The sequence below is a fragment of the Podarcis raffonei genome, chromosome 8 (genome assembly GCF_027172205.1).
Source record: "Podarcis raffonei isolate rPodRaf1 chromosome 8, rPodRaf1.pri, whole genome shotgun sequence".
In the NCBI taxonomy this organism is placed as follows: Eukaryota; Metazoa; Chordata; class Lepidosauria; order Squamata; family Lacertidae; genus Podarcis; species Podarcis raffonei.
In genome coordinates, this window is record NC_070609.1 from 72,770,343 (window position 1) to 72,785,535 (window position 15,193).

Below are 15,193 nucleotides of genomic sequence, written 5' to 3' on the forward strand. Positions count from 1 at the left end.
TAAGACCTCCATTTCGACAAGGGCAAAAAATAAACAAAAATAAACCAACCTTTCCACGTTATGGCTCTCGGCGTAGAGCCCATCGGAGGCTCCCATCAGCAAGATGAACGACACGCACTGGGCATATGCTCGGCCATTTCCTTAACTGCCAACATGGCCATAAGCAATAAGAGGCATATAGATACTGTGTGCTAAGTGAGTCAGGGGATTGGATGATAGTGGAAGCAGTTTCAATTCAAGAGGTGTTCTCTCTCTCTCTCTCTCTGGTCATTGTCATAAAATACTAAGAGGTGGGCGAAGCAAGGAAAGGCCTTGAGGGGGAAGTTCCTCCCCTCCACCCGCAGGCACCTGCAGTAAGGTGTGAATGCTTAAGGTTGGTCTATCCACTCAGGACACGGAAGGAGAAGGAAGGGAGAAAAGAGGACAGCAAGAAGGTAAGAGCTGTAACCTTACCATGGCACAAGATTAAAGCAAATAAGGTCATCATTTTTTAAAAAATAAATAAATCATAAAACGAAAAAAGCTCTCTGTTTTTAAGCCCTCAGCAAGCACACTATTTCCAGCTGTTGGGTACCCATGAAACATAAAACCAACCTATTCGTTACCAGGGTTACAGACCTCATTTAGTTAATCATCACCATGATGACCAGGGCCCAAAAGGAGAGGGGTGGCAGGAAAGGTGTGGGGGAAAGAGGGGGGAGGAAACAAAGAACTTTAAGAAAATAAAAAGCCACTACTTTCTCTATCTATCCCGTTCTTTTATCTGCCCTCATGTCATCCTCCCCGCTGGTCTTTATTCCTCCTTTCCTTTCTGTTGTACAGAAAAGCCAAGTTTTGAGCAGCGCTTTTCAAATAGCCAAGTATCATTTCTCCTCCAAATGGGAAAGGTGGGGCCTTTGGTTCATACTGCACCAGGTTGCTCAAGGTCCAGAGAGGAATGTGAGTTGAGAGGAAAGAAAAACGGGAGGGGAGGGGGATCCCCGCACTTCTAACTTGTTAGTTAACCTGCCCGCCTGAGCCTTAATCAATAGCCAGGGACTCTGAAAGGAACAAAGAACAAACACAGAAGAAAAGCCGGGCCCTTATCTCAGATCCCCATCAGATAAGCCATACCTGGAGTCCAAAGGGACAGGTTGGCCTGTTCAGCCCTTTCCGAGTTCAAGAGGGAGCAAAGGGATGTTTCTGTGGCTTCTCTACACTTCAGTGATAGCATTCTTGCTTTGAATTTATTTTAATTTGTTCCCAACACCATCATTATTTTTAGGAGGCAGAGGAAGAAGGGGAACCAAGTAAACCCTGAACTCTAATCAAAACATGCATCTCAGGGTAATTTTGGAATTAAGTCTCTTTCTGCGTGTCTTAAGGGAGCAAGCCTATGCATGTCTACGCAGAAGTAAGCTCCACTGAGTTCCATGGGATTAGTTCTCAGTTCCTTTAAAGTTGTAGTCCTGTACTCACTTACCCAGGGAGTAAGCCCTATTGAGATTCATTGGGACATACTTCCAGGTGGACGTGTGCAGCACTGTGCTGTAACAATCTGTTTAGCTAGCAAGCGGTCTGGATTCAGATGGCCCCTGTAATAGACAAGGGTGCCTTGCGTCTTTCACCTCTTGATAAACACATTCCAAAACCTCCAATTAGCCGCTCTTGCAAAAACACACCACACGGAAGAAAGCTCTTAAATTGACATGTGATTGCTTTCCAATTTGCAGTAAAAGAAAAAAGAAAATCAAATGCGTTACAGGGTTCCCGATGAGACAGGCAGCCAGAGATCACACACCCTTGACCTTTCGTTTCAGGAGATTTTGGTAAAGGGGATGTGTGGAAGCCCCGAATTCGTTTGTGAAGATTCAGCAGAGAGAGGGGGGGGGGAAGTACCCAATGCAGCCTCGAAAGAAATCCTAAGAGCTCCTCAGAGAACCATCAAAACAAACATTTACCAGCTTCTGGGAAAATGATATTGTTACCAAAAGCAATTTGCAAACACTTTGTCAGAACGCAGCATGAGATAATTAAGCATATTTGAATTTACAATTTAGATTCTTCTATTAAGGGTGGGAGAGGGGGACGCCCAGCAACCTCATCCTTGTTCTTATTTTATTTTATTTACGTCTTCCAATTTCAGCAAAGATTTATTGTTATTATATTATTTGTTTTGCCAGTTTCAATTTTTCTGTCATCACTTGCTCAGGGCAAGCTGTATAAATGCAGGGTGTTTCAACTGTTCACATCAAAACTTCTCTTAAGGCTGCAGGCTTACTATACATACTGATCTGGGAAAATGCTGTGTTAAACACAGTGCCACTTACTTCCAAGTAAACATGAATAAGATTGCACTGCATGAGCAGAAACAGGCACCAGCAAGGCTGTATTTGGAGTTTAAACCTTGCTCAGTTTTAAGCCTGGATCAATATTATTTTCAATAAGTATTGTGGGATTCCCTAGTACAATAGCCTCTGTGTGTGTGTGTGTGTGTGTGTGCGCGCGCACACACGCGCACACATGCCATAGGGAACCTTGATATCTATGAAAGTCTATCCATTGTTAAATCAGATTACAATAAGAACTCAAGGGGGAATGATTATGTTATACTACCCAGTCAGGCATTGACCTACACACGTAGTTTTAGTCCTAGTTTTAGTCCAACAGATTGAATTTTTTGTTGCGCAAAATGGGCACTCCAAAATTCTCAAAGCTATTTGCTGTGGATGTCAACAGGTTTCTTGATGGGAGGAGGTGAGACAAGGTCCCCCCCCCTCAGAAAATTCTCTTGTGAGAAATTTCAGCTCATTTCATGCTAGACAAAATTGAAGGAAAACTCTACTGTTAGTTCATATTGGTGGATGAGGGAAGTTGTGGGCAGAGAAAGGAGGATTGGAAGGGGGAAAGGTTCAAGCCCATTACTTCCTTCCATGATATTAAAATAATATCAAAGAATATTAAAACTGGATCCATGCAAATGGTGAAACTGGTCAGGGGTGCATTTGACTGAATTTTCTCCAGGGGAGGACTGAAATTCTCCAACCGTTCAGGAGAAGCGTGAAAAACAATAACAATAAACAGTATGTACCAGCAAATTATTTTCTGAGAAATTTCAGCTCAGCTATGGTTGAAAGGGGAAGTTAACAGTATATAAAAATGGAAACTTGTGGCACAAACATGTGCATAGATTATTTTCAAAATAAGAAACCCTGGGTTCAACAGGTTAGTGAATACAAGACTGCAGATTTAAATGAATAGTTGTATTTATAGTTAGAGAGGATTGTAGAAAGCAATCTTTTGATATTTGGATACCTGCTGATAGACTACCAACACATAAAGATTTGTGTCATTCATCAACATTTAGATGAGCTCAACAGCTGCTGCTGTTGTTTTTCTTTTTTAAAAATAATAATAATAGTGATTTTAAAGGTGCAGTCCTCAGCACACCTACTTGAGAATAAGCCCTACTGATGTCAACAGAACTGAAAATGATATACAGGTGGTACATGACCCCAGTCAAGCTAGCAAAAATCTATCATTTGCCCGATAATAAATGTTGGAAATGTAAAGAAACAGAAGGTACATTCTTTCACCTTTGGTGGACGTGCCCAAGGATTAAGGTATTTAAATATACCTTCCTGAAGAAACCAGAGGCCTTTCTCCTGGGCATTGTCGGCCAATTGGTGCCAAAGAAGGATAGAACTTTCTTTATGTACGCTACGACAGCAGCAAGAATACTTATCGCAAAGTATTGGAAGACTCAAGATTTATCCACCCTGGAAGAATGGCAGATGAAGGTGATGGACTACATGGAATTGGCAGAAATCATAGAATCATAGACCGGCAGAATCCGAGACCAGGGAGAAGAGTCGGTGGAAGAAGATTGGAAGAAATTTAAAGACTATTTACAGAAATATTGCAAAATTAATGAATGTTAGAATGAGGTTGGATGAAAAATTATGTGGTTTTTAGCTATAATGCTATAAGGAGGATGAAAAAAATTGGACTATTAATAGACAAAATCTGATTGTTATATTATTTTAAGATTAAAGATTAGGATAAGTAAAGAGGGGAAGGATTTGCTGAACTAACAAATTAAACTGGAATACAAAAAGGGAGGTTTGAGGAGGTCCGGGAATCAAGCAAATGAAAGAATGTGATGGAAAGATGGAATTGTTTTTTATTTGTATGTTTTCTTTTTTCTTTTTCATTTTGTAAAACACTAATAAATATCTTTATAAAAAAAACAACAGAACTTACTTCCAAGGTTGCACAGTTAAAATTCCAAACTGTTTTGGGGGGGGAAACATACTATGTGCTCTTTGTTGGGGTTCAGGTCATATTACACTTAGTGGAACTTACTGTACTACTGAGTAATTGAATCCACAAAATTAAGCAACCTACATTTAGCACCCTAACCTGATTTTCATCTAAGAAAGGTTTTCTTGGGAATGTCATGGATTTTCATGAAACATTGCTCTAGGATGGAAGTCCTAAAGATACTATTTCCCACTTGGGGGGGGGAATGGAACTTACTCCAAAGTAAATATGGTTGGGATCAGGTGCCCATGCTATAATTTAGCGAGTACTTCTTCAAAAGTAATACCATTCAAGTTGAAGGCACTATTAAGGTGTAGGATCTTATTGATAGGGTTTAAAATGTGAATGTGAGATATTACAGAATTTTAGAGTCGCAGACACGGGGGAAACAGCCGTTTCTGAACTATCTACCAGTTTGGAGGACTGCAGAGTTGTTCATTCAAAAACTGTCCATCATACCTTAGTGTACACATTAAGACCCACATTTCGTTTTCAAATTAATAGCTCTCTAAAGGCTGCAATCCTATATCCACTTATCTGGGAGAAATAATCATTGAAACCAGCGGGACTTGTTTCTGAAAAGACTTGGGCAGGAGTGTGCCATAAGCCTATTTGAGGGAGCACCGATGTGTCACAAGTTCCCCATATTTCAGACAAGAGCTCTTTTGATACAGCACAAACAGCTTGTGCTGGTTGCCTTTCTGATAATTCAGAAATATCTGGAAGAGCGGGAAATATATGGAAAGCCCCTGAACGTAACAAATCCGGTAATCTCACCTTTGCCACGAGTTCACTAGAGGGCCTTTACAAAAAAGGAAAAAAGGAAAAAAAGGAAAAACCCACCAAATTTGTTTTTGCAAATTGATTTTAGCAAATGCCTTATCCTGCATATTCAGGTGCCCTGAATAAGATTGCATCCTCAGACTCGTGCCCCCACACCCCGCTTTTGCAGCATGGAAATGATAATACTACGGCCGTAAGGAAGGCAACAAGAGCATATACGTGTGGAACGCCTGAAACGTTCAAGAATGCTACATTCCTGCTAAGTATTTTTATTATCCATTCAAACCCAGGTAGGAGTTTTGACCTTGAGTTCAGTGAGATATCAGCCTGGAGCAATCCTATAAACTTTGTAAGGCTTATGCAGGCACAACAGGATAATGGCCCCGTTAAATATCGGCACTAGCCATGCAGTACAAGTCTAAGCTTCCTTACTCAGGAGTAAATCCCTAGTAAATCCCTAGACTTACTCCCTAGTAACTGTCTGAAGAATTGCAGCTTTAGAAGCAGGTTTATACTGGAGAAGGGCTATGTGGAAAGGGATGAAATCTAATTAACAGGCTTTGATGGAGGTAAATATAAAAGAAGTTAGCCCTGCTGACAGATCCCTTCTTTTTCTGTAATCATTTTCTCCTGGCTTCTGTGTTGAAATGTAATGAGATTGGATAGTATTGAAATCAAGATTGGTTTCAGGAGACCTTTCGAAAAAGGAAAAAGGAAAAAAAGCAAAGAACACCAAGCAAATCAAAACCGTTTCTTGTCTTGTGTGGCCATCCCCACCCCCACTCCCCACTTTGGAAGAACACACAAAGCAGTCTTTGCCAACCTGGTGCCCTCCAGATGTTTTGGATTGATTCCCAAACTTCTGGAGGGCACCGGGTTGGTGAAGGCAGACACAGAGGAACCTTCCAGAACCTTTTCCAAGAAGTGAAAGCCGAACAGAGCGCTCTGCGTCAACTCCCCTAAAGTCCACAACGCCCAACTGCCTTTTCCTGCTTTTGGAGCCAACAATGGATGACGAGAACCATTTTTGCGTGCTTACAAAACACACACACATACACGTCTTAAAACTCTCACCCGGTTTACTGTGTCAACAGCACAAACACACACACACACATAAGCATCAGCAGCCCAACAGGCCAAAGGAAAAGCTGACAAAAAGTCTAGGGTTTCTTTTCTTTGAAAGCCATTCTTTCAATCGTTTTCCTCCTGCGCAAACCATTTTGATCCACTCAACATCCCTCCACACCGACTGGCACAGAAGGCTTCAGATCTGAGGAGATATTCCCCCTCCGAAAGAGAATCTGGTGTCTCTTTCTTTCTCAGTGCCCAACTCAAAGCAGCAAGTAGAGACAGGTTAGGCATGGAAGCGGAGCTCTGGTGAGAGAACTGGAAGAGAGATTATGAGGAAGCAAAGAGGCTCTCTTATAACACACGGATAGACCTGCAGCGGTTATAGGAGGCAGTGGAGAGGAAAGAACGAGGAGACCAACTCAAAATGGCTCCTTTAAGCCAAACTGCAAACACTCTGGACAGAATCAAGATCTCTGCATCCTCTAGTTAATTTCCAAAACCTTAATCCAAGAATCAAATCCCATCCCCTTTACCACTTACACATCACACCATTATTTACCATTTTAGCATTAAGAGAACAGAAATTACTGCTTTCCAATGTATGTGCCTTTAAATATCTGTTACCCCACCTGCGCTTAAACTGCCCCCTGTCCATGTTAAACAGGGTCACAACCGTTTATTTCTCTTTTAGCAGTGGGGAAGGGATAAAGATGGGAAAGAATTAAGCAAGGCACAGTTCGCCAACAAGGAGGGAAAAGACATTTAGGATTCAGTGAGAGATACAAACCATGGGCTGCTTGGATCGCTCTTCATCTCTTGGTCAACTGAGTGCTTTCCACCCCCCTCGCCTAACTGCCGTGATTCAGTCATCACCACCGATCCCAAATCTGCCTCCTTTGTCAAGATCAGGGCACGAGAGACTAAGGTTCCCCCCCATTGGCTGCCTCCTATTGAATGCCTTGCAACTTTGCTTCTACCTGCCCCAACTGGTTTGGCCAGTTGTAAGGTGAACGTTTGGATTTGCGAGGTTTCAGCCATCCCCACCCCCCTCACCTTCCATCTCAAAGCAGACAAAACCTGATACTTCTTTTTTTAAAAAAACAAAACTTCCTTCAGTCTACCTGGAGAAAGAAAAGAGACAAAAGATAGAAGGGGGTGGGGGGGAAGCACACCTAAGCAAGAAGACTTTACTGCAGCTCAACCACCACCATTAAACTCCCGTTTAGTGCACATCCACGGTGGGAATCTTTCAACCTACAGCATACGAGGACCGCGAAGCCATTACAACGACTTTGGCGCAAGGTGCCAGGTAACCTTTTCCCAACCCAAAACCGCCAAGGATCGTAAATCAATAAATACATGCATTGAAAAAGCAAGTCGCAGCAGGCCTCTTGTGAGTGACTTTGGAGGGTCGGCTCTTCCCATGTCTCAGCAATTTCTCGGGATTTCTCGGCAAGGAGTTTCGCAGGACGTAGACACGGCTGGGAGTTTGGGGGGTGGTGCTGCAGAAAGCACGCAAGGAATCGGAACAGCTTTGCTATATCTACGCTACCAAAAAGAAAAGAAAATCCTTAAAATAAAATTAAATTTTTTAAAAAAGGAAGGGGGAGCCGCGATGTTGCCCGGCCATCATGGAAGCCTCAAGCATCTTACTTGTTTAAGCTGGAATACAGGAGAGACGGAGAATGTCTAACGGCTCAGCTTACATGTACTTCCTCGACCCCTCCCTGAGCAGGTGCATTCTTTGCTCCCGACCAATCTCCTTGCCTCTAGCCATGAACAGGTGTGTCCTGCCATCTTGGGATAGGCCAGGCGGGGAACCGTCAGGCGTGATGTAGCCACGGACCCCACACAATAGGCTTTCGGAGCCTCCCCACCTCCAAAGGATCTTTTCAAATATCGGGGGGGGGGGGAGGAAGTTAAGTTGATGTGTGACATATGCATACTGTATCTATCTACCTACCTACCAACCTAGCACGGCCCGTTGCTCCCATTTTCCCTCAACCTTCATATCTGTTCTTTTATTTAAGAAATGTAGGCTAACTGGTTGGAAAGGGGTCCCTGCCACCAGCAGGGTGTATAACCTTCTGGCAAAAGAAGTTCAGTTAGTCTCCCCCTCCAAGCTGCCACGACTGCCATAAGCCAGGGAAGGAGGGGAAGGTTTCAAATAAGGAAGTCACTTTCTGTAGCGTTCAGTCAGAGTCATCCAAGGTTGCAGGTTTCTTGCAGATGTGGGTTGATAAACTCCACCCTTCCATGATGTGCATCAGAAATGGGGAACCTCAGGCCCAGAGGCCAGACGTGGCTCTCCAGGCCTCTCCACCTGGTCCACGGATCCTGGTTGGAATGTGTCCTTAAATTCTGATCATGCCTCATGGTTGCCAGGATGGAGAGAAGTGTGTGTAGAAACGAGCCAACTGTACGAAGCTAAACATTTACATTTGTGCCTTTGCCTGCTTTTGCCTTGGGCTCTGCCCACCCCTGGCATGTGGCCCCCAGAAAAGAATGTGCCTAGGGTTGCCATATTTCAAAAAGTAAAAACCGAGACACTCCAAAAGTCGCTGAGCTTTTACAAGAAAAACCCTGAGGTTGTTGAGCTTTTTTTACAAAAACGCAATTTTTCGATTGACTTGCCTAAGATCCAGGACAAAGCGCTGTCTTTCAGAAAATTTCCCCATATGTCAATTCCACATTTGAAATCCCAGTAATGTCCAGAAAAATCTGGATGAATGGCCCAAAGGGTGGCAAAAGGTTCCTGTTCGCTACTGACAGTCATTAGAATCCCTATGGTCCACCGTTGTCTTCTAAATATACAAAATGAGAGTCTGTACATCACCAGCGTTGATGTTGGATTAATCTACCAGTCCAATCTGGGTTCTGTACATCAAATGAGGAGGGAGGCGCCATTTTTGTCCTTTGCCTCAGGCAGCAAGATATCTTGGGCTGGTCCTGGAGGCTTACTAGGGCTCCAGCCAGAGGTCTCTTTCTAGCCCTAATGGAGATGCTGAGGATTGAACCTGGATCCTTCCATACGCAAAGCGATGTGCTCTACTACTGAGCTATGGGCTGTCCAAACTAAAATATGTGAAGTTTTTCTGGATATATGCCCTTGCTTAGGAGCTGAAGGAATGCCTTGTTGGATGAGCAAAGATCCCCTCCCATCTAGTACTCTTGACAAGAACCTACAGAAATTTGGGAACTGGGGGTAGGCATTGAGAGAATTTCCCAAGTGTCAGAAGGAAGAGGCGGTTCTCTATAATATAATAGGGTTGGGCAACTGGAGGTGTGTGTCTTCATGCCAATGGGGCACTGCCCCACCAAACTTAGCCTGCCCTCAGCCAGCCCAGACTTCCTGCCTTCCTATTTAACAACAAGTACAAAGGGAGGTCTTGGTTGTAATCTTCCTTCTCCTTAGTCTCAGTTTTGCCCTTGTAGAACTCATCGAGGAGGAGCATGAGGGCAAGATTATAATTAGTTGACTCCACATGTCATCATCTCTGCCTCTATCTATCATTTGCTCTGGCTTTGCTTGCACTTGGGTTCCTGCCCTACCAATCTCAATAGGCACAAGCCCCCACTGTAGGCAAATCCAACCCTCAATGCAAATCCAACCCCCCAACCCCCATCTAGCCAGCAACGTAACTCCTAAACCCAAAGGTCATAAACACTATTATCCAGTTTCTCTCAGCCAGTTTCTCCCAAACTGGGACACAAGCAATGGGTTTCTTAAGTTCTTTTCCTGCAGTGTGAACAGCAAGACAGAGAGAGTCCTTTGGCCTATTTTGGAACCTGGGATGCTCTGAGACATAGGCAAAGGGCTGTTAATTTCTATTATATTTTTAAAAAAATGTAAAATCACTTTTCGCCCAAAGTAAATGTGTTCTTTAAGGCCAACTTCTACAACCTGAACAGCAAGGGAGGTGCTGGCAGAACCCCATGTCCTATGATGTCACCTGGATATTGTCTCCTGGCAACAAAGGGCTCTTTAACCCCTTCTCTCCTGCAGGCCTTGCGAGAGAAACGTGAAGGCTCAAGGCACCAGTGCTATTTTTCTAGAAAAATAGGTGCCAGAACTCGCTATTAACATCTCCCTTGTTCTCTTACACAGTGGTACCTTGGGTTAAGTAATTAATTCGTTCTGGAGGTCCGTTCTTAACCTGAAACTGTTCTTAACCTGAAGCACCACTTTAGCTAATGGGGCCTCCTGCTGCTGCCGTGCCGCCAGAGCACAATTTCTGTTCTCATCCTGAAGCAAAGTTCTTAACCCAAGGTACTATTCTGGGTTAGTGGAGTCTGTAACCTGAAGCATATGTAACCTGAAGTGTATGTAACCCGAGGTACCACTGTAATAGTAAAGGTGCCCACATGAGAGGTGCCAGAACTGAGTTCTGTTGGGTTCCAGCTGAAAAAAAGCCCAAGATTCTACCAAAGCATCTTTTCCGCTGGAGAAGAGGGGAGTGGGATCATAACTTTGCCCTTTTCCTGCACACCCAAGTGATAGTGGATAGCGCCAATGGTTGTGCCCAGCAGTCCTTTTTCAGACGAAAATATGCCCCCACTGTTGAAAAATTCACCTCCAATATTTTTATCAGTGTCATTTTGTGGAAGCCGCCTTGAATTGCATTCTGGGGAAAAGGCAGAATATAACAACAACAACGATGGGTCTGCTTTGAGCAGGACTAGCATTCAATACAGGCCCATAACTGTACAATAGAAAGGGCTTAAGGAAATAAGATATGCCTGCTGGATCATGCCAATGGCTCATCCAGTCCAACATCCTATTTTTGCAGCCTGATGAAGTCCGAAAGAAAGACCTGAGGACAACAGCACTCTGCCCACCTGTGATTCCCAGGAACTGGTATTCAGAGGCATAGTGCCTCTGGAGGAGCCCCTGCAAACACTTCCTTGAGTGCTACAGATCATACCTGATTATAGTGTTGAATTGGCCCCTATGTAATGGGGCATGTGGCTACCCTGTGAGAATTTAATGAATGTTGTGATTGCAAAGTATCCACACGGAGGGTCAAAGCCTGTGCTCTGTTCACAGATCAAGGGTCCTTCCCCATGCTTATGCACACTGGAGGGAGAGGAGTCTACATGAATTGAGCATGCCCAAATCTTCTGAGACACACTCGGGGTTCTGTAGCAGTGCTCTACCACTCAACTGTGGCTCATCTACAGAAAAGTGTGCCTGTTCTGTCTCTGCCTGATCTACTGCCCTCAATGTGTTTCCTTCCATTTAGTCTCCATCAGGGTGAGTTAGTCTGCCCCGCCTCTGAATCAAGCCTGATCTGGTTATTCCCAGTACAGAAGCAAAGCAAACCTTAGAGGAGGATGCCCAGTATGTCCCTACATGAGTTGCAGTTCTGGGCTCAGTGCATTGAAATCAGGAGCCATGCTCAGAACAGGGACTCCTGCAGAGACACAGTGGTACCTCTAAGTGAACTGCCTCAGACTCCTCAGACCTTTTAAGAATCAATCTTTTTTTGTGTATGAGTGGATTTTAATCTATTTGGGGGAGGAATGTGTGTCATCAATGAAAGCTATGGCCTTATTTTATTAGCAAAAAGTGTGCACAAAGGCAAAATATTAGTGAAGATAACTTTCAAAAATACATGGGGTTAGGGAAAATAGTTTGCAAAATATATGTATATAGGGCAGATAGCCTTTTTTAAAAAATAAAAAAAACCCAACAAATTTTCATGAGGACCTTGTAAAAATTAATGATCACAACCTGAAATGGGGTGAGCTAAACTTCATGTTGTGGGCAGGGAATGAGAAACTGAAAGAAATTGAAATTGACAGATTGATCTATTCCTAATGGGGAATATGATGTTGGATTTCAAACTGTTGCTTTAGCTGTCCTGTACATTTAATGCTACGATTCAGAAAGTGAACTCTATTACATTCATGTTTAAAGGCGAATCTACATGATTTGAACTTTCTGAAGCAGAACTTATCTGAATTTTGCAGTGCAAGTTCTCTCACAAAGTAGTGCTTACAAAGATGCATAATGTGTGCATAAAATGCATACATTTGTGTATATAATGTACAAAGTGTGTTATATTTGGGTAACTTGCTTTGTGAAAATGTCTGTATGAAGCAAAACTGCATACAAAGATGTGTAGGTTAGGAGAATTTGCACTAAAATGTTGGTGAATTTTCACGAAGACTTTATAATAATAAAGAAATCACAAACTGGTGCGGAAATGGGGAGAATGGAGCTTCAGACTTGAAAAATGGGGAGGAACTGAAATTGACAGATTTGCCTATCCGTAACTACAATATACTCTGCTCAAACGAATAAAAAATAAAGGAGTGAAATGCAACCTTGCAGGTTTTCTCCTTTCTCCTTGTTTTTAAGGGAGTTCGGTCCCTAGCTTCTCATGGATGATGTTGTTTAATGAAATGACCAATTATCATGCTAATTAGAAGAAGCACCTGGAAAATCCCCAGAAGGCGCAGCCCAGCAAATTGAACGCACGCACCGAGAGTTTGAAAGCTTTTGCATGCTGAATGGAACAATTTGTCTTCTGCAGGAGAACTCAGAGGACAATGTTGAGCTGTGGAGATACTTGGGGAAAGAACACAGCAAGCAGTGCTGGATTACCAAAGAGGCAGAGCAGGCACCGGCCTATGGGCCCCATGCCTTTTAGGGGCCCTTCGACAATGAATCAAAATAATATTGATTTGATCTTGAAAGAAAATTACAATCAAGCCAAGAAGAAGCTTCGAGATAAATTTGCAAGTTCAACAGCCTCAGGGCTTCTGCAGGGTTTAATCTGGCACTGGCAGCGTCAAGTTGGTGGGTCTCAAAGTCTGGCCTTGACACTTCAGAGTTTTAGCTTCGGGATCGCTTGAAGGCACGACAAAACTGAAGAAGGTTGAGGGAAGAAAGCCAATTTCTGTGTTGCTTCTAGCTTTGCCCCAATTTTTACTGAATAGGGACACTACTCCAAGGGATAGCGAAGCTGTTGGCCCTCCAGACATCACAGGGCTACAACTCCCATCAGCCTTGGCAATTGGCCACTCTGGCAGGGACTGCTGGGAGTTGGAGTCCTACAGCAACTAGAGGGCACCTGGTTCCTCAAGCCACCATTAAGCCATGAACTGGTTACAGTGTCTTTGAAGGAATGAGCTAGAAATTAAAATAAATAAAATATTGTGGAGCAAAAAAGAAGAAAGGAACTTCAAACAGCTGACAGGTTCCAGAGTATGTTTCACAACAACAACATACAGCATTTTTAACGTTGGATGAAATGTGTCATTGTGTTTATCATGATGATCTGATTCCCCCCCCCTCCTTCTTCTTGCATGAGCCCCTTTGAAGTTCCCTTCGGTCCCTTGTAGTCATGACAGCAGTAAACACCTTTGCTTTTGTCTGATGAGAACAACCTTGGGGCTCGGTGACCTCTGCAGATCTCACCTCCTGACAAGGCTGCTGTGTTGCTGAAAGCCACGCCTCTTTGTGCATGCAGTGGCAGATCTTGGGCATCACCGAAAGGAGCGGGGCAGGGGCTTGCCCTGATGGGCTTTTCACTCATCAATGGCATACCAGCATTCCTAGTCACCTGTTGAAGGTGCACAGCCCTGGGGAGGACCCAATTCTGAATCTGAAGCCTGCTGGGCTTCTGCGCCTTCTTTCTATCACTAAGAACATAAATGAGAAGAGCCTGTTTGATTCATCTCATCCAGCATCCTGTTCTCACAGAGGCCACCCAGATGCCTCTGTGGAATCCCACAAGCAGACCCAGAACGCAGCAGCACTATCTCACAATTTGTGATTCCCAGGAAGTGGTTTTCAGAAGCATTACTGTCTCTGACCGTGGAGGCAGAGCACAGCCATCATGGGTAATAGCCACAGATAGCTTTATTCTCCATGCATTTGTCTAATCTGCCTTCAAAGTCATCCAAGTCAGTGGCCACCACTGACTCCTGTGGCAATGAGTTCCATAGTTTAACTACACTGTGTGTGAAGAAGTGCACTGCTCTCTTCAAGATTAAGCAGTCGCCTCCCCTCCACACCTGTGAGATAGTGCGGATTGGGCCCAGAGGGAGAAGCAAGTGACTAGGCAATACCGAGAGTTGGCAAGGGGAAGCAGGCTAAATTGGCATCCTTGGGCTCAGGCCCACGTCACAGATGGCTGCAAGCCCCCCCCCCTTTATATTACCCACAATGCCACAGAACAAAATGGCAGCCACCTTGCAATGAGTCTTGAACCCAGGAATGCAAAACCTTTTTTCAACTGGAGGGCCACATTCCCTTCTGGGTAAACTTCCAGGGGCTGCACCCTGTGAGGCAAAAGTGGGCAGAGCCTTTCCTGTAAACTAGACTAGTTTCTACACTCCAGCACACCCGCTCTCTGTTCTCCATCCAAGCAAAGAAGAAGCATTGTCAAAACTTGAGGACACATTCCAGCCAGGCCAAAACAGCCAAGTGATAAAGTACGAAGCGGAACAGTGAAAGTGGTATGGGGAGAGTTCCAATGCCAGATAGAGAGACTTGGATGGTTGCATTAGCCCCTCTCTCTGGGCCGGAGGTTCCCCACCCCTTCTCTGATCTGTATGTCAATAAGTCAATTCATTCACAAACACTCTCAGTATAATACAGTTTTATTACTTAAATCAGGAAGTTCAAGGTGCCACCAGGCCAGGCCATCTCTCACCTCATCTCCATCCCTGCCTGACTCCTAAGCTAGGCTGGAAGTGGAGAACTAAAACTTTAACATACCCTCCAACATTTTTCTGATGAAAATAGGGATGTGGTATTCCATAATATTGTTTTATTTATTTATACCCCACCCATCTAACTGGGTTGCCCCAGCCACTTGGGGTGACTTCAAGCATATATAAAAACATTAAAAAGCTTCCCTCTATAGGGCTGTCTTCAGATGTCTCCTAAAGGTTGTGTAGTTACTTACAGCATTGGCTTAGGGGTTGCATAACTCCGCGCCCTCCAACATTTATCCGATGGAAATAAGGACGTCCTAAGGAAAAGTGGGACATTCCGGGATCAAATAAGAAACTGGGATGGCTT

The 15,193-nt window shown here is 43.9% G+C and overlaps 1 protein-coding gene across 7 annotated transcripts in view; it reads right to left on the reverse strand.

The window, feature by feature from the left end:
• Positions 1–15,193, reverse strand: part of TTLL10 (tubulin tyrosine ligase like 10) — a 201,914-nt gene that overhangs the window by 73,868 nt on the left and 112,853 nt on the right. The window contains exon 1 of one of the 7 annotated variants that reach the window (XM_053400771.1): positions 6,944–7,094. The exons of 5 other annotated variants lie outside the window; for them this stretch is intronic. In XM_053400771.1, coding sequence (XP_053256746.1) covers positions 6,944–6,946 — 3 coding nt within the window. In that variant the 5' untranslated portion in view covers positions 6,947–7,094. Of the gene's footprint in view, positions 1–49; positions 250–6,943; positions 7,095–15,193 lie in introns of those variants that run through there. One more of the 7 variants, XM_053400772.1, reaches the window with a different exon arrangement.